The 19399-nt window shown below is 53.3% G+C and overlaps 2 protein-coding genes across 2 annotated transcripts in view; both read right to left on the bottom strand.

The window, feature by feature from the left end:
• IRAK1 (interleukin 1 receptor associated kinase 1) overlaps positions 1–6747 on the bottom strand; it is a 10035-nt gene extending 3288 nt beyond the window's left edge. Inside the window, exons 1-11 of the mRNA XM_015566027.1 lie at positions 6727–6747; positions 5929–6469; positions 5693–5824; positions 5472–5575; positions 5113–5301; positions 4841–4905; positions 4558–4672; positions 3566–3651; positions 2863–3070; positions 2154–2219; positions 302–538 (exon numbers count right to left, since the gene is read on the bottom strand). Of these exons, the coding sequence (XP_015421513.1) occupies positions 302–538; positions 2154–2219; positions 2863–3070; positions 3566–3651; positions 4558–4672; positions 4841–4905; positions 5113–5301; positions 5472–5575; positions 5693–5824; positions 5929–6469; positions 6727–6747 (1764 nt within the window). The remainder of the gene's footprint in view (positions 1–301; positions 539–2153; positions 2220–2862; positions 3071–3565; positions 3652–4557; positions 4673–4840; positions 4906–5112; positions 5302–5471; positions 5576–5692; positions 5825–5928; positions 6470–6726) is intronic.
• Positions 6748–19001: 12254 nt separating this feature from the next.
• The window catches only part of MECP2 (methyl-CpG binding protein 2), a 53837-nt gene continuing 53439 nt past the window's right edge, over positions 19002–19399 (bottom strand). The window contains exon 6 of the mRNA XM_015566026.1: positions 19002–19395. Coding sequence (XP_015421512.1) covers positions 19135–19395 — 261 coding nt within the window. The 3' untranslated portion in view covers positions 19002–19134. The remainder of the gene's footprint in view (positions 19396–19399) is intronic.

Genomic DNA, 19399 nt, shown 5'->3' with positions numbered 1-19399 from the left:
AAGAGGTGGAGGCCAGGGAAGGGACAGAAAAAGGCAGGTGCAGTGGTGCGGTACATCCAGAAGGGGGCGCAACAAAAGCCCTTAGTCTCTATACACCAGGCAGGGTTCAGTGGAGCTCCTGCCACCCCAGGCAGAACCAACGGCTAAGTGAGAAATACATGGAGATTCGGTCTCCAGAAAGATGTCTGGCAGGTGCTGTTTGGCACTCCGGGCAGTGCCAGGAATGTGGGGATCCCAGCAGGCCACTGCCCCCATGGGCAGGAGGTGCCTCAAATGCTTTCTGACCCCTCTCCTAGGATACCTGGGTCATGGGGGGTCTCCTCTTAGCCCGGCGGTGCAGGCAGCAGCAGGCCAGCTGGCCCAGGGCCAGGCCCAGCTCGGGTGGGCAGGGCCCAGGCTTGGGGTCCAGGTGCTTCTTGTAGATCTGGGAGGCGATTGGGGCAGCCCAGGCATCTGAGGCCAGACCCGCTTGGAGTGTGGTCTGGGTGCTTTTCAGGGCCACCCCGGCATCCTCAGCTTCCTCTTTAACCAGGTCTTTCTGTGGGACAGACACTGTGAGCATGGCCACTAGGGAGGCAGTGCCTTTGGCTGAATTCCCCAGGCCCGCGGTCACTGACTCCTGTGGTCTCGCTTCAGTTGGTTAAGCAACCACTGTATGCCCACCACTGCCCCAGGCCCTAGGGATACAGCGGCAAACAGAACAGCCTGGGCCACCTTCACAGAGTGGACTTCCTAGAGGGGAGAGATGCCAACAACAAGCCTAGAAAAGCAATGGCGGCCCATGAGCAAGTGGCACCTGAGCTGGGCTCCGAAGGCATGGGTTAACCAGAGAGGGCAGAACCAAGAAGGGGGACATACCATGGAGAGACACCCCAGGACTGGAGGCCACTTTGAGTTCTGAGAGAGGAAGGGCCAGGAGGAAGCACCTGAGTGAGGGGTGGCTTTTGAGGCCCTAGGACAGGCAGCAGGGAGAATAGAGGACAGAGAGAAGGCTGGGGGCGGCGGAACCCGGGGAGTTGAGGCTGCGTTCAGGCATCGGGCCTTCACCCCCCAGTACAGTGGGAGAGCAAAGGGGCTTCCATGTTCTCTTTACAATTTCCCTCTTCCTACTGATTTTAGAGCAGGGGTGGGGAACCTTTCTTCTGGCAAGGGCCACTTGGATATTTTTAACATCTTTCTCAGGCCATACAAAATCATCAGCTTAACAATCAGCCTGCTGTATTTGGTCAAACATTTCATTAACTCACCCCTAATGCCTTGGCAGGGCCAGACCAAATGATTTCAAGGACCTTATAAGGCCTGCGGGCTGGACATTCCCCACCCCTGTTTTAGAGAGAGAAGAAGAGAGGGAGGGAGGAGAGAAGGGAGGGGAGCAGGGGAGGGAGAGAGAGAGAGAAACATTGACCTGTTGTTCCAATTATTAATGCATTCATTAGTTGACTCCTGTATGAGCCCAGACTGGGATCAAACCCACAACCTCCAACCGACTGAGCTACAGGGCCAGGGCTCTTTATGTTTTTAAACAATTAATTTGGCCGCAGCACAGAGAACAAATAGAAAGGATCCAAAGAAGAACAAAGAAAGACCCCCTGAGGAGTTGGGGTGGTGATGACAATAGAGAGCAGCCCCAGGGGGATGTGCCTACAGGTGTAGAAGGTGAGGGAAGGAGGGATCCCATCAGGCTCTCTGGTTCCTGGCCCAGACTCGGCAATGGACAGAAACAGCCCAGAGCCAGGAGCAGAAGCGGCCGGAGGTACGCCAATTGGTAAAGTGCTGCTCGGGAATTAAGTCTGTTTCCAAATCGGTCCAGAAAGGGGTCCAGAAAGAGCAGGAATTTGCTGGGACGCCCCCTCCCCTCCCCTCCCCCCAGCCCGGGTAGGGTCTGGAAAAGCCCAGAGCATCTACAGAAGAAAGACAGGTTTCTCTTCAGCAAGGTAAAGGAAGCTGCCTGTGCCCTGCCTACTTTCAAAGGTGAGTCAGCAGCAGCAAAGGTTGGCTTCTGTGGTTGCATTCCAGAACATTCCACCCTCCAGGGCTGCACCTGTTGGTTGTCAGGAGCAGCGCCTCTCTGCCCCCCGCCCCCCGCCTCCTACCCTGTCTTCCCCTCATGCTTCCTGTCTGCCTCCCTCCCTCCCCTGCCTGAGGAGGCTCACCAAGTACTTGGTCTTGGCACCATGCATCTTCACAGCCCTCTGGCCAGCCAGGGTTTCCAGAACTACCTGGAGAGAGAGCAGGATGAAGGGCACAGCAGTGGCTTCTGGGATGGTGCCGCCCCAGGCCTTGGTGGGGAGGGCTACTAGGAGAGGTGGCCTGTGGGGTAGACATACTGGCCAGGCCCTTGGATGGACCAATCAAGACCAGCACACTACAGGGACAGAGCTAGATGTCATGGGACTGAAGCTTTGATAGGATGGAGCACCAACTTGATTTTTTTAGCACAGAAAGAGAGAGTCCATTTACAATAGTAACCACAAAAATAAAAACTGCCCAGCTGGTATGGATGAGTGTGGACTTATGAACCAGGAGGTCACGGTTCTATTCCTGATCAGGGCACGTGCCCGAGTTTTGGGCTCCGTCCTCAGTAGGGGGCATGCAGGAGGCAGCCGATCAATGATTCTCATCATTGATGCTTCTCTCTCTCTCTCCCCCTTCCTCTCTGAAATCAATACAAATTTATTTTAAAAAAGCAAAATGACAAATATGAAATGAGGTAACAGGGCCAAAGAAGGGGCCCACGCCAGGGAGGGAGGGGCCTGCAGCTGAAGCTCCGTTAGCTTGTCTCCACATGGAATTCTCCAGGACCTTCTGCCTTGGCTGGCCTCAGCTGCCCCCCTCCACCCAGCAGAGGGGGCCATGGCTCACCACGCCAAAGCTGAAGGTATCGGTGTCCACGGCCAGCCTCCCAGTCTTGATGTATTCCTCGGGCAGGTAGGCCAGGGTGCCGCGCACAGTCTGCGTCCGGGCCACAGTGCTGCTCTGACCAGGGTTGGCTGCTGCAAAACGGCTGAGACGGGCCAGGCCGAAGTCTCCCAGTTTGGGCATCAGTCTATCATCCAGAAGGATGTTGGAACTTAGGGGAGAAGGGAAAGTTGTGAGCTTGGCCCTGGTCCCAGCTCGCTCTACCCTCCCACACCTGCCTAGCCCTGATGTCATTGGACTCAAAGCCGCCAAACCACACTGCGTCCACACAAAGTGGTTGGTACTGTCAGAACAATCCGCTACCTGGGGGTTGCAAGCGGCGCTCAGGGCGCCCTTGCACAGTTCAGCCCCTGCACACCAGTGGGGGGCCGGTCCTTGGCTTTTGCTTCCATATCTGTCCCATGCCAGGCACTCAGTGACCCTGGCCCCCAGCTGTGATGTCCCAGGCCTCAGGGCTGGACCTTGTCCCCCACTTCCACCTTGAGCGGGAGAGGGCAGGCCCATTTTCATGAGGGGCACTCGGGGCGGGGCTCCCCTGGACCACATTCCTGGCTGGTGGAAGGTTTGGGAGCATCATTGCCTTGCCATAGACTCCACTCCCGCAGCTCTCAGGGGACCCAGGGGCCTGGCTGTGTCCCCTCCTTACCTCTTGACATCTCCATGGATGAGGCTGGGGCTGTCCTGATGTAGAAACTGAATAGCCCGTGCCGTGCCCAGAAGTATGTCCAGGCGCTGAGGCCAGGAGAGAGGGGAGCAGGCCTGGGTCTGGAGCAGCAGAGGGAGCAAAGGGGCACGGGGGAGGCTGGGGGCCACCGTTCCTTAAGCCCAACCCTCCCTCCACCTGTCACTGTGGGATCTGGACAAACACTTCACTCCATGAGCTCCTTTACAAGAGAACTGAGACTAAGCTATTCCCCTGCTTTATTAGAGCATGCTGGGAAAGTGGCTAGGAACACGCTCTCTGTCAGCATACAATTCGGCGGTTCTCAGTTCCTGAAGTTCATTCATTTGTCTCAGGATGACCGGGACATCGCTGGAGGCTTTCTCTCCACTTCCCCCCACACAGTGTGCAGTTCACCCCTGTGTCTTGTGGGCACCTCACTGGACAGGGGCCCAAATGTGGGTCCAGAGAGTGCAGCCTGCTGCCCACTGCCCTCTTTCCTCAAGGGCAATGCTGACAACACTCTTCAGCTACTCTGTTTGCAAAGAGGTGTGACGTAGTGGTTGAGCGTCGACCTTTGAACCTGGAGGTCACATGCCTGGGTTTCGAGCTCAATCCCATGTGGGGCGTGCAGGAGGCAGCCGGTCAATGATTCTCTCTCATCTTTGATGTTTCTCTCTGTCTCCCTTCCTCTCTGAAATCAATAAAAATATATTTTTTAAAGAAGAGGAGAAGGTTGAGCCAGGTTCCTGTGAGTCAGTAACTCCCTATTGAGAGGAACCAAGGTCCAGCTCCCGGGCCTACAGGAACAGTCAGGGAGAGGCCACGGAAAATGGTGACCCACCTTGGGCCAAAGACTGAGCCCAGGCCCTGCCTGCTGGTGGGACTCACTCATGGAGGCCGAGAGCCTGGGCCTCCTGCCCACTCTGCCCAGGTGCTGCAGCTCTGGGAAAGCGTGCCAGGCCAGGTGAGACTACCTGGAAGTGGAGGCGGTCTTCCAGGGAGCCGTTGGGCAGGAAGCCGTAGACAAGGCAGTAGTAGCCACTCTGAGCACAATAGCCAGCAAAGTCCACGATGTTTGGGTGACGAAACCTGCTTGGAAAAGTGGGGCCTGAGTGCTCTGGCCCCCAGCCTCCGTCTCGCTGTAGCGGGGGTGAGCAGTCCCTACTGGTGCCCCAGCCAGGCTGGGCCGGGCAGGTTTCTGTGTCCAAGGGAGCTGGTCCCGTGGTGTGTGGTCCTGGAGGGCCGCCCCAGGCTCACCGTGACAGCTGCTCCACTTCGGTCAGGAAGCTCTGCTTCACAGTGGTCCACTCCAGGTCTGCCTCCTGTAGCCCCCAGGGAAAATGGGGGGGGGGGCAGCATGAATCTCTTATAGCCAAGGATTGTGGCCACTCCCAGTGCCATCTGTCCTGGGCCCAGAACAACCAAGGGGCTGGGGAATTAGAGGGCTGTGTGGGAAGCAGGGGGAAGATCAGAAAGGCGAGGGTTTGCTGTCAGCCTTCCAGGGCCCCTCGCCAGGATGCTACACCCACCTCCTTCAGCTTCTTCACAGCGTACACCGTGTTCCTTAGTACAGCCCGGTACACACATCCGAAGCCGCCCTCCCCAATCTTCAGCTCCTCTGAGAAGTTGTGGGTGCCCTGGGAAATCTCATGGAGGGGCCAGCAGAATGGAGAGGGGTGGTTCCCTTGCAGGAAGGACACGGGGTTCTCTGGCCTCTGCTGTGGAAAGAGACCCCAATCAGGTGACGTCCTGTCTCTTCCCCTCAGCCCTGGCCACAAGCTCCCCCGCATCACAGCTGCCTCCCAGCTGGACTGGCTGGGGCTCCCTGGTGTACCAAAGCCTGGGTTTCTGGTTCCTTGTCTGGAACCCTTCCGGGGGACCCACCTACCTTGGTAGAAGAAGAATCTAGAGACCGTGGCCGTGGCTGGAGGGCAGCAGGGCTTGGGACAGGCACGCGCTCAGGCCCAGAACGGGTCTGGAAGCCTGGAAAAGCTTCATAAAGATACCAGTGAGAGGCAGGTAGAGACTAGTGACAAGGTCTAGAGCCATGGCCATGGTCATGGTGGCCGATTTCCCTCAGGTCTATCAAGCCCACCAGAACTATCTTACCTGGGGAAAGTACAGTTGAAACTGAGGACGGCAACTTCAGGGGGCTGGGGGCCTTGGCCTCAGAGGGTGCAGGGATGGAGCTGGTCCTCGGGGCCTTGGCGCTGGAGGGTGGGAGGGGGGCGGGAGGGTGCCCTGCGAAGTTAAGGAAGGAAAGGCTGGTTAGGCCTTGGCAGGGGGAGGAGCCCCGTGAGAGGCCTCCAGCTCTGGGGTCCCAGGTCCCAGGGCTGCGCGCTCACAGGCCGTGATGATGTCCCTCGCACGGAGCAGCTGCAAGTGCGTGAGGATGTGCACGAGGTCGGCCACGCGGGCGTTTCGGTTGATCCAGGGTCTATTTTTTCCCTGTCTTGCGTCGTGCCGGTGTTCCCGACGCAACACCGCGGGCTCTCTTTTAGTTAACTGTGGATGGAGGCCCCCGGTGAGGCAAGAGGACGAAGCCCAGAGGCGGCACGGGCTCGCTCCTCCCGCGCTCTCTCTCTCGACGGCCCCTATCGCGAGCGCTCGTTTGTGTGTCCACCCTGTGCTCTTGACCCCTGTCCCGGTCGGGTCCTCCCCCGGGCCCCCCCGCGTTCCCTCGGAAGTGTCTCCTCGTGGCTCCGCGGGCCCGATGGGGTGTTTCTGCTGGGGTTTGGGGGACGACGCGCCCTCGGTGAGAAAGCCTTCTCTAGCGATCCGAGAGGGTGCCTGGGTGCCCCGCCCCCCCCAGCCGCCGCCCCTCCTCTGGAAGCGCGTTCGGTTAGCCGCCCCTGTGTCTGTGCGCTCGGGCCCCTCTCGCACCGGCTTTGAGAGGCCGAGCGGCGACGCAGCTGTGCCTTACCGTCGTGGCCCGCGCCTCCCCCCTCCCAGTGAAATGTTTTGGCTTTATTTGGGAGGCCTGGAGAGTCCTCAGAGATGCCGGCAGAACAGGGTCAGATGAGGGTTACATATACAAAGGCCCCCGGGCTGACTCCTGTCAGCTGGCCGAGTGGCTGGGTGCAGGGAGAACGTCCTGGAAACTTGTACTGCAGCCCGCCCCAACTCGGAGCATTTTCGCTCACCTCCTGTGCCGTGGATCCCATATTTCCCTCTCCTTCAGGAACCTGCACCAGCACGTGTTACCTCTTAGCAATATCTTCCACTTTTCCTTCCTACCACCACATGAACTGTGTTTCTCTCTTTAAAAAAAGGATTTTAGTTCCTGCTGTCCCTTTGCCCTCTTGTTGTCACGTTTTTGGCTCGGTTTGCACTCACTCCTGTGAGGATGGCTTCTCCCACCCTCTTTTCTGAAGCAGTGGATAGGCACCAAGCTCAGTCCCCAGCCTGTCTGATGACTTGGCACATTGGTCTCTCTTGCCCGTTGCCACAATGCTCTGCAGCCTCCAACCCTCCACCCTGCATCATCAGCCACTGTTTTCCTGCTGTCTCCCTGAGTATCTCTGGAGTCCATCTCCTCCCCACCTGCCCACTGCCCTCACTATTACCTGGACAAGCATGCTGGCTTCCTGGCTTCCCTGCCTGTCTCTCTACCCTGGTTTTCTTCCTCAGGCACAAATCAAGCCCCAGAGCTTTCCTGCTTAAGACCTTCCTGTGCTTTCCGCAGCGCTTTGATGGGTCCCAGCTCTTCAGTGCAGCCTCCACCATTGTCACGATGTGGCCCCTACCCTCCCACCTCATGTCTAGCTCTCTGCACATGTCAGCAGCCTTAAGCCATCCAGAACTCCTTAGGGTTCGGAGCATGTGCCAGGGCTCCTGCAGAATCTGCACTTGCAGTTTCCTGGCCCTCATGTGCCAAGGTTGAGCTCAAACAGTTCCCAGGGTGGAAATTAAGGTGAAAGCTCCCTAGGCCCGACAGAGCTGCCTGCAGCCTATGCTGTGCCTGGCATCTAGGATGCGTCTTTCTTGGGCCTCCCCCACTAGAGGGGGGGAAACCCCCACAAGCAGCACCACGTGTCTAAGTCTTCTTTTGCTTCTCCAGATAGATGAACGCTTGCAAGGCACTAGGTCTCCTTCACTCACTATCCCCCTTGTCCTCTCGGTCCTGACCCCAGAGGGCTTTCGCCTTCCCAGAGACTTAGGGCTGTTTCCAGAAACTAGGTCCAGTGTGCAGCTCAGCGGTTTGAGTGTTGAGCCAGGAACCCAGAGGTCACTGATTTGATTCCCAGGAGGTCATGGTTCCATTCTCGATCAGGGCACATGCCTCGGTTGTGGGCTTGATCCCGTGTGGGGAGCGTGCAGGAGGCAGCCGATTAATGATGTTTCTCTCTCATGGATGTTTCTATCCCTCTCCTTTCCTCTCTCTCACTAAAAAATCAATAAAAAATATATTAAAAAAACAAAACAGAAACCAGGTCCACCCAAATATGGGCCTCCATTGGAACCCCTTCCCAGAAGCCACAGCCACTCCCCAAAAGGCAGCCAGCCACACCCTGAGTATGGGAAATTATCACACACACACACACCCAGCTCTAAGGGAACAGGCACTTGGTCCTACTTGCTCACTGCTGGACTGCAGCACCCGACAGGCCTGGCACACAAGAAACACTCAATACACACATGCTGAATTTCAACCCTTTAACATTTAAGTCCAGGACTTTCCAATGCACCTTCTAATGGGTATGTCCACATTTGCATGTGAAGCTGGACCCTGAGCAGTTGTCCCCTCCAGCCCCGCACTTCCTGGTGAGGATGACTGTGGCGGGGCAGGTAGCTCCTGAGAGCTCACAGCCTTATGCAACAGCCAAGAAGCACAGGTAGGGTGTGATACCTGCCAACGCAATGACAGCGCCCCCTTTGGGCAGGGAGGCAGTTCAGCAGAGGCCGTGGGAGGGTCTCAGGTGATAGTGTTATAGTGTATAGAATAGTAAGAACCTGGGAAAATTCCAGAACAAGTGGAATAGAGAAATTAAGACAGTTAATCAACAGTTGGCAGCCACCTAGTAAATCCTATCTTCTCTAAACCAAAGATACTTAAGAGTAAATGGTTTGGCCTGGCTGGTGTGGCTCAGCGATTGAGCATCAACCTATAAACCAGGAGGTAATGGTTCGATTTCAGTCAGGCCATGTGCCTCGGCTGCGGGCTTGATCCCCAGTGGGGTACGTGTGGGAGGCAGACGATCGATGATTCTCTCTCATCATTGGTGTTTCTATCTCTCTTCCTCTTGCTAAAATCAATTTTAAAAAAGGGTTGCGGGCACATCTCCAGTAGGAGATGTTCAGGAGGCAGCTGATCGATGTCTCTCTCTCATCGATGTTTCTAACTCTCTATCTCTCTCCCTTCCTCTCTGTAAAAAATCAATAAAAATATATTTAAAAAAATGTTTTAAAAAAAGAGTAAATGGCCCTAGCCAGTTTGGCTCACTGGATAGAGCGTCAACCTGCAGACTGAAGGGTCCCGGGTTCGATTCCAGTCAAGGGCATGTACCTTGGTTGCAGACCACCTGGTCGGGTATGTGCAGAAGGCAACCAATGGACATCTCTCTCTCACATTGATGTTTCTCTCTGTGTCTCTCCTCCTCCCTTTCACTTTCTCTAAAAATCAATGGCAAAATATCCTCAGATAAGGATTAACAACAACAAAAAGAGAGTAAATAGTTTGTACTTCTCCTCCCCAACCAGAGGGTATATAGCTTAAATCACCCTACTCAGGGAGAAGATAGAAATCCAATTAGTGCCATTTGCCAACCACACCCAAGGACAGACAAGAGAATAAATCTGTTTGGTACATCAGCATTAAGCTGATGAATAGTCTATTGATCTGCCCTTAAGACCTCCCCTAAACACACAACCTTTAAAACCCCTGAAAACTAAGGTCCCAGAGCTCTCCCCCCAGGAAGTAAGCCCATGCTATTCCCTCCCCCCTCAGGCATGTATCCACTAAAGTCTAAGGGACCCCAGGATATTTTTGCTATGGTCAATACATTCTTGCTTGCTTTTCTACACTTAGTCTCTTGATTGAAATCTTTCCCTCAAGAAGACAAGAACAGCCCAGATGGTGTGGCTCAGTGGTTGAGCATCAACCTATGAACCAGGAAGTCACAGTTCGATTTCTGGTCAGGGCACATGCCTGGTTGTGGGTTTGATCCCCAGTAGGGGTGTGCAGGAGGCAGCCAATCAATGATTCTCTCTCATCATTGCTGTTTTGATCTCTCTCTCTCCCTCCCCTTTCCTCTCTGAAATCAATACAAATATATATGGAAAAAAAAGGAGACAAGAAACGAAGTCTTGTCTTCCTGATAACAGTAAGCACAGAAGGAGCCTGAGCTGGGGGGAGGGGGGAAGCGAGGTTGTATTTGCAGAAGCACCTTGGCACATGTAGACCTAAGAGATGCCCCTACCATGTGCTACTGTGCAGAAGGCCTGCAGCCCACCTGCCTCTGCGCCTAGGGCACAGTGGGCAGATTTGCACGCAGGAGCAGTGTGCCTGGAAAGTGTGGCCTCAGGGCACCCAAGGGGCGGCAGTGTATGGAACTGCAGTCCTGAAAGCGGTGGCTCTCCTCTGTGTTCAGGGACAACCAGACCGAATCAGGAGACACACCACCATGCTGTCCTGTGAGCTGTCAGATAATGAAAGCCCAGACCTTGAGTCACTTTCACAGAGAGATTTATCGAGAATGCTAACAGCAAAGGATACAGTACTTCCCAACAAAAGGTGCAAACGCGTCACTTAGAAAGGCATGCTGAGTAGTCTTTGCTTTCACACGTATTAAAAAACTTACAAAAATAAAATAAAACTGCGTGCTGCCCATCTTTTCAAATAGTAAAAGAACCTTATGAAAAAAATCACTTGATTTTACAACAAAAGACACAAACGGACATTTTTATGTAAATTTATAAGGCAAACTCTTTATATAATAAATAGGTTACAGGGATTCAGTGGGGGGGGGTGTTTTGAAACGTATACAGGTACATTCAGACAGGTTTACTGAAATGGTACAAATTTCCTTAATAAATTGCCTTTTGTTTTTAAATATATCAGTGCTTTCAGTCATTTGGCTATACACAAAGAACCTTTTTTTGAACACTACAAAAAAGCAATCAATATTTTTTTTGTTTTAAAACGACCTACTTATTTCCTAAAGTAATTGTCCCAAAACACAAAAACTGAAGGTGAATGCAATAGAGGGCTTGTAGAGACATCTCCAGCCAAGTCTGCCCTGGGCAGCTCCCCGCGCCCCCTGCCTACCTCTCCTGCCCTCAGCAGGGCTTCCCTCTGCACAGGGTGGCTGGCTTGTGTCACTGCAACTCTGGAGGGGGCAGCCACCCTGCCTGGTTCTTCCTGCTACTAAACCCCGTGTGTAGTGGTCACTACAATCGGCACTGTCATTGCCTTGCAGATGAAGGGCTGCCAGGCACTAAGGGAGCACACAACTGTCCCTGTTCTGTGAACCCAAAACAATGTCTGGTGGGGGTAACGGCTTCTCTGAGGAGGATCTGGTTTTGCCATGGAAAGGGAAGGGGGTTTCTCACATCCAAATTTTTTTTCTGGGAATCTGATGAGAGCAAAGAGAGTGCACCCGCCCATCCCACCATCATGTCGCCCGGGGTGGCTGGGGATTGAGCCGTCACAGTAGTGTGGTGCACTCCAGGTAAGGGATGGGATGTGATGAAGGTGTCCTAAACGATAATGCCCTCTGCCTGGCCTGTCTAGAAAGAGCTGCGTCAGGTGAAGAGTGGCCAGTCCTCCCTGTCAACATATACCTGACCTGTGGTTGTGGTGGACATCTCCAGGGAGATGCCCACCTTTTGTCTGAGCCACTTGGTTCAGGCCCGCTTCAGGTTGGCCCTGCTCACACCCCACCTGGCTCCCCTCACAGGAACATAAACCGTGACTGTCCTTAAAAATATCAATGATGCTAATAATCTCGGGGAGGGGAGGGGAAGGCAAAAATGTCCGCTGGGTGGGACAAGATCTGGTTTTGCTCGGAATTGGAAAATAGCAACAAATTAGCTATTCGGTCTGTTGGCTTAGGCTGAATTTCTTGGGTGGCTTCTGGCTGATCTGAGCAGGGGTCATCTCTTTGGGTCTCCCCTCCTGGGGAAATAGGACAGCCCCTCTCATCTCAGTCACCATCCCCTCCCTCTGAATTCTTTTGTTTGTAAAGAAAAGGTGTCTAGAAGCATTTGTCTCTGGAACAATTACTTTAAACATGGTTACAATACAAACTTCAGTTCAAACACAGAAGAGATTTACTTAGCAAAGTTCCTTTCACCCACCAATTACACAAATATAAGCCTCAACACCACAGTTAAGAGGACCAGTAGAGAGAACCTCATGTTTGGAACACAAAAGGGGAAATAAAAACCAAACCAAACCCAAACAGAAAACCCCCAGAAAAACGAGGGGAGGGTGAGGAGAGCTAACACAGCACACATTACAGTGTCCGGGTACACAGGAGCCCAGCGCGATAAAAGGGCTCGGCACACATTGAGTAACAGTCCTGGTGATATTTGGTCATATATTCATCAACTACTGACTCTGGAGCGGCTGTTATTGATTGAAGCAGTGACAAATCAAACGGAAAAGGAGGCCTTGGTAGCAAAGGAAGGAGCAGGCTTCAAGTTCTGCAAGCCTTGTGCACTCCACTGTCCAGCTCCCCAGAAACACTGAACTGGGCGGGCCCCGCTCCAGCCCGGCGGGGCGAGGTCACTGGGTGAGGCTAACTCGGGTGCTGATTTCACATTTCAGTCAGAAAGCATGCACGTGGACACATGCGGACACCCACCTGTTAGTGGCCAAGCATCGGTGGCAACGGCCTCCTCACCTCCTCGGCCCCATTCCAGGCTGCGTGGGCAAGGACGTCATGACCCACCGCTAATACTGAATGTGGGCTGGAGTGGGCCCAAGACCAGGTCCTCCGAGGGGCCCGAGGGTAGCCCAGCCACACAAAGAGCCTATGAGTGTTTCTCTCTTGGATTCAGGCCTCAGAAGAAGTATTGACGCAGGAAGGGAAGCTTTTGGCCCTGGTGATTATAATGCTCTCTGCTTTGGAAGAACAAGTTTCTGGATTTTTTTGGTGTTTTTAATTACGTAAAAAAAAACCGATCAAAAAGAATTGTTACAGCTAAACTCTAGCAGATATTGCTCATTAAGAATTACAAAAGCAAATGCAATTACTCGCAGGATGTGGGAGAAGAGAAAGGGACATTTCTGGAGTCTTTGCTACCTCCTAGAGGGAGACTGGACTCTCTATGTGGTTCTGGGTCCCTGGCATTCTACCTGGTGCAGCTCACACGTTCAAGGACACGACAGGCCTTTCTGTCTTCCCTCCAGACCCTGGACTCGGCAAAGTGGGAGCCCTACTGGTGGGGAGGCCTGCTGAGCTGACTCTCCACACATGATCACTCTGACCGGTCACTGGAAGGGGTGGGGGGATCAGGCCACCCCCATGGACTCCAGCTGCCCTACCCAGAGGTGGAAGAGGACCAGGTGGTGCCAACTACATTCCGGACTTCGCCAGGGCAAGGGAGCACTCTCGCACCCACCCACTGAGGTGAACTGTCCTGCACCAGTATCCCCGGACCTCTCTCACAAGCACTGGAGAAACAGTGCAAAACCTGGGCGCTGCCTGGAGCCTCCTTATCTTGGCACAGGGAAGCCCTTGAAAGAAGCGAGGAAAGACCATGGATCTGCTCGGACAGAAGAAGTGACCAGCAGACGGATTTGTCAGGTTTTTTTTTTGTTTGTTTTTGTTTTTATTTTCCCTTGTCCTATGCTACGGTTATCAGAAATATTGTAATTAAGCAACAGGTATTATTTTAACAGTGTGTGTGTGTGTGTGTGTGTGTGTGTGTGTGTAGCCACAAGCAAAATGAGTTTATAATTGTGCAATATACAGATATATATATAAAAATTCAACTGCTTTGTGTGTCTAATCGGTGCATTAAATAAAAGGGACAGAAAAACTAAAAGCAAAACTAAAAAGCAAAACAAAAGCCCAGAACAGAGAGGACCAAGCAGGCCTATGCTTATAGTCTATAAGATACTGGATATAATCAGGGTCACCAGGAAAAACAGCTTTGTCACTTGACACACAAACACTGCAGGGAGGGACTACCAGTGATAGGAGCCAAACCTATTGGCCTTTTATATCTTATTTTCTCTCACTGCTGAGCAGGACCTGAGAAAAGGTAAGATAGAAGGGGGAGCTAGAGGAGCAAAGACAATTTGCAAGTTTCTAAAATGCTCTGAAACTCAAAAGTCCAAATTTCCCCTGTGAGGGTCTCAGCTCTGCCAGCGGTGCGGACACCCATCCTCACACACAGCCTCCCCTTCTACCCCAGGGGCTGTCAAGGGTGAGGGGCGAGTGGGGCACACACCACAGTGAGTGCTCAGGCCTCTGTCCTCACCTCCGAGTTCAGAAAGGATGCCATTTCATCGGGCCCTAGACCCCAAGGAGAGCAGAGCAGGGAATGTCCTCAGGGGACAGGCTGTGCCACAGGCAGAGGCCAAGGGGGAGACATCACCCTTTCCTTTCTAGTTACCTGGGCCCTAGTTAGAACTCATTTTTCTTGACAAATCAGAGCTTTGGTAGGCTCTGTGGAGATAAGAACGAAGCAAGAAACAGGCGGTGCTGGGAATGAGACTGGTGTAGGCCTTCACGAGTCCCTGTGACCACTCCGCTTCCCAGACCAAGAGCTGGGCTCCTGCAGCTTTGGGCCCAGGTGGGCCACTAACCTCCAGGCCACCCCAGAGGACAGAGCTGAAGCCAAGTCCTCAGGGATGCTACCCAAGGAGATATGGGTTCTCCAATGACAGAGTGGCCCCGAGTCTCAGATCCAGTGGCTTGGGGCTGGAATCCCCTTTGCCTGCAGCGCTCATCACATATCAGGCCAAGCTCCAAGTATTTTTAGATCAGAATTTTCACAAAAGCTTGCTCTTCTTTGCTCAGAAACATTAAAATGTATTCTTTTTGCCAAATATTTTCTAGGTTTTCCTTCTGAATTGTTGAGAGTGGGTTTCAGTGTTCACTTTTCCCCCCTAAAATATGTAACTTCAGACCCTGGGAGAGGCAGTATCCTAGCTATTTATAACAATTAGGCCTTTTCTAAAGATTGATCTAAAAGAGAAAGACACAAAAATGGAGACTCAACAAAGCCCTCCAGAGTGGACGGGCTCACTGACCAAGAGCAAAGATGGACCCTTGCAGAAAGCAGAGCAAGAGCAGGAATCCAACACAGCAGGGGCATGGGCACAGGCCTGGTAATGCTGTGCTTGTCCACACACCAGCAGCTGGCACTTGGGGACTGACACCCATTCGGCTTTCCACACAGCTTGCTTCCTGAGGTCTGGGCCACTGGTCCTAGACTTTGTGCGTGAAACTCACATCAGGAAGCAATTCAGGGCAATGACACCAGCTAGGAATGGATGTACAAAGGTCTCCAAGAACCAGTACCTGTGACCTCCCCTGACCACGTCAGTCCAGAGAGCCGGTGGGAATGCTCCCCAAGATCCAGGCAGCCCCCTGGTGGGTTTAGTTCATAACCTTTGCTCCCTCCTGGGTTCAATCTGCTTATTAAGAGTTACTTAAAATCCAGAGGGCCTGTCAGCTAAGAAACTCCTTTCCCACCAAACATGGAAGCTTGTTTCTGGCTAGTACCCTTTCACGATGGCTGTCACGACAATGACAAGCTGGGCAGAGGAGCAGGCAACAACTTGGGGCTGTTGCAGGTCTCGCTGCCACTATTTTTGGCTCTAGCCTGAAATGATGCCACTGAAGACTGTTGCCCACACTTGCATGGGGTCTCAGTAGAAGCCAGGTGCTGGCTGTGGCCAGTGTCCCAGGCCACCACCATGACTTTCACCTTCCAGGGAGCTGAGGGGCTGGGGTCCTTGGCTACTTTGGCACTGATGGACTGGGGACATGACATTTTTATGTGTCTTCTATGCCAACAGAAGGGCACTGCACTAGAGCCTGGTTGTGGCCCAGTTCCCCAGTTCACTTAAGTGTCAAAGCCAGCAATTCCACCGGTAAGGACAAGCTCACCAATGGGCAGACAAGTAGGGCAGGGCTGGGCCGGGCATTGTGGGAGGAGCTCAAGGACACACAGAATTCTGTCAAGAAAGGAGGTAGTAACTAACAACTAGAATGACGGTTGGGGAGACGGAACATGATTCTCTGTGACCTAGACCCATGGGGATCTGAAAATTGTCGGTCAATTCCTGTATTCTTCACAGTCCCTAAAAGATGCACCCTGCCCCCCCGAATCTTCGTGGTGTTCAAGTACACACAAAATCAAGGTCACACCCCAAACTGGGCTGGACACCGCTGGTGAGAATTCCACGGCTTAGGTTTTCCCTCCAAACTTCCACCCACCTGACTCTAGGAACAGGGGCGGCACGGCACGGGCCTCTGCCTGTCAGGGTGGCAAACCACCAAGGTGGCCTGTTTAAAGGTCACTCACTCATGATGCCCTTATTTGGGGAAGAAGAGGAAATATGGAAGGGGGGAAAGAAAACCATAAGGAGCCTCAGGCACTGCCTGAAGCTCTGGAACTCTAGGGGAAGGAGCTGGGGAGTGAGGGGGCTGCAGGTCCGGCCGGACAGAAATAAAATGACCCTTGAAATGCTGTGTTCTTGACCATCAATGCCCAGTCAGCCCCTGAATAACTGCCATGGGTGAAAGGGGGGCCTGGTGAGCCCCACACTCCTCTTCCCAGGACCAGAACTGGGCTGGACACCGCTGGTGAGAATTCCAGGGCTTAGGTTTTCCCTCCAAACTTGGGGGGGGGGGCCAGCCAGCTCCTGACATTGGTCCCAGGAGTCACATTTCACTGGACTAGGTATATAACACATAAAAACCTGACCGACCAGAATGGACAGCGTCTCCATGACAAACTGGCTGAATGCCGCGCTCGCACGGATAGGTGTCTTTTGGGGATGCCAGGAGTGCAAGGCCACTGTGGGGTCAGGAGCCTTTTGTCCTTGGAGGAAGAGGGGTCCCGAAGGACTCACTCCCTCCTCCGACCCCTCTTCCCTCCTGGGGAGGAGTCAGAAGTGAAGCCCGGGTAATCGACAGCAGAGTGGGGTTGCTTGTGGGACTTGCTTTTGCAGCATAAGGAAATGGATACAAAAATGCTAGAAAGGCCAACTATGACTCTACGAACAGAATGGGCAAACTCCCTTGCTTCTAACCATTCCGGAAGAGACAGACATGGTTTTTTCTTAAGCTACTGATCGGAACTGTCAACTATGGTTCCTGATCACTAAGGACTGGCAAGGAAGTGCTAGACAGTTTCTAGGATGTTTCACTCCTTCATGGTTACACCAAAGTAAGGAAGCCAGGGGACAATAACTGAAATACACGAGACAACACGCACTTGACAGTTCATGGCAGCAGCTCACATGGGACGTGCTTGTGGGTATTTCTGGAAGCATAAGACTGCTGTCTCATTTGCTACTTTGATAAGGTACTTCTCAGTTGGACAGATTTAGATATAAGAGACATCTCTGTAAACACAGAAAAGGATATACCAATATGATGAAGATATGCAGCTAGATAAGGACTTCCTGAACAGAGAGGTTGAAAGGATGGGATCCCACAGCAAACCCAAGCCTCTAAGCCCCTACACCAGAACCCTGGCGTAGACGTGAAAATGTGTGCTACACTGGCCCCACCCAGTCTCCAGTAAGCAAAAGCCAAATGTTTTCCACTTGAAGAGAACTTGTGGTTAACAGAGGAGCCTGGGTGGGCAGGGGGAAGGGGGGCGCCCTAGGCACTGGTCCCAGCTCAGGTCTGGGGGCATCTGCATTTGTTCTGCCTGCTGCCCTGCCACATTGCACTGCGCTAGCCAGGCCTGGCAGAGGCCAAGGTCATGGCTGGGCCGCGTGATGACTGTGGCAGACCACGGGGGGCCTCTGTTCTGCCCTCAGCTCCCAAATTCAAATCTGGCCTGATTCCTCCCACCCACTTCTCTCAAGTGGAAGGTTGAGAAGGCTCAGTGTCTTGATTCTGACTTAGGAGAGCAAGACCTTGCTGTTCTCTTGCCCTTCAGAGAGACTGAGGTGCTAGGGTCAGGTAGGCTCAGCAGAGCCTGGGGCTTTCTCAGGGCTCAGGATGGAGGCTGGGCTGGGGTTGGTGGCGGGAAGGCCAAGGGTGGGGTGAGTTCTGGGGGCATGAACTAAGCAGAATCAATTCGGGGTACAGCTGGGCACTGGGGCTGCTTGGAACAGAAGGGATGAATGAGGAGGAAGGAAGGGAAGAAATGAAAGGATGAAATGACAGAAGGCAGAAATGGGAGAGAAGAGAAAGCAGTCAGGAAGTCCTTATAAAATTGCAGCAAACACTTAGAGTTTCGGAGCTTCGTGGGAACCCTATGTGCTGAGCCCACTTTAAAACAAGCGCAGGTATCTACAGATCCAGGCAGTTCTAAACACCATCGCGTCTGGTGACTTGAGGGACAAAGTGCCACCAATTCAAGCCAGTTTGCTCTCAGAGCGTGTTTGTTTTGAAGTGGGAACATGAAGACTCAATAGTGCAAATAGTTCTAAGCTGTCCCTAAGGAGTAGAATTGGAAAGTTTTGGAAGAACATTCTCCCCTCCTTCCCCTTGGCCCCCACCCCACTGAGCCTATAACTGCCAGTCACAGATTGCTCTGAGCGACTAAGGAGTCCCTCCTGCCCCGCTGTGCTCTGCTGGCCCGGAGCTGGGCCAACCTGCCTACACCTTGTCCTGCTGCCTCCATGGCCTCTCTCTAGTGCCATCCACTGGAGGCCGGCCCTGGGCCAGCCTCTCCTCTGGCTCAGGCAAGTCTACACCTAGCAGCTCGAAGGATGACTCCCTCTGAGCCATGCCAGACTGGAGCGAACAGGTGCTACTTTCCTGTCCTGTGAAATGTCCTTGTCAGTTTTGGATTGGGCTGGAGTGGGGCCAGATTTGTGCCACCACGAGTGGGATCACATGGGCTGTAGCCACTGGCCATCTCCAACTTCTTCTCTAAGAATACAACTGTCTCTCCTGCCTCACACCTCCTTGGCCCAACTTGGGTGAGAGTGGGGGAGCTGGGGAAGCTGGGGCAGGGTGGGGGGAGAGGAGAGCTGAGACTGGGGCACCAATGGCACCGAAAATGGAGTGTCCTCTTAAGTGCTCTCTGTCCTTAGCGACCACACGAGGGGAGGTCTGGGTGGGAGGGGAGGTGCAGGCATACCCTAAGAAGCCTGGTCAACAGCTTGTCTGGTCAGTAGTATCTGCAGCAAGCCTTGTTGAAGGAGCCTAGATTAGAAAAGTGCAAAGCTACTTCTGGCCCTGGTTAGGTCTTCAACCTGACTGTGCTTGTCGGTAAGAAAAACATCCCCAATGCTCCAACTACTCCCACCCTGAAGCCACGAAACTCTAAGTTTACTGAAAGAAAAAAAAATATTTTTTATTTCAGTTAATCGGGAAGCTTTGTCAGAGCCCTACCCATAAGGAGAAGAGACAACAGCTGCCTTTATTCTTGTTGGTTTGCTTTGCAATCCACTCTGTGTAAAGTCAGCTAACTCTCTCGGTCACGGGCGTCCGGCTGTCCACAGGCTCCTCTCTGTTTGGCCTTGGCATGGAGGATGAAACAATGTCTTTGCGCTCTCCCTCCCCTCGGTGTTTGTACTTTTCTGCGGCCGTGGTGGTGGTGGTGGTTGCGACCGTGGGCTGAGTCTTAGCTGGCTCCTTGGGGCAGCCGTCGCTCTCCAGCGAGCCTCCTCTCGGCATCTTCTCCTCTTTGCAGACGCTGCTGCTCAAGTCCTGGGGCTCAGGGGGG

Source organism: Myotis davidii, unplaced genomic scaffold (assembly GCF_000327345.1).
Source record: "Myotis davidii unplaced genomic scaffold, ASM32734v1 scaffold462, whole genome shotgun sequence".
Lineage (NCBI taxonomy): Eukaryota > Metazoa > Chordata > Mammalia > Chiroptera > Vespertilionidae > Myotis > Myotis davidii.
This window is presented reverse-complemented; position numbering and strand designations above follow the sequence as displayed.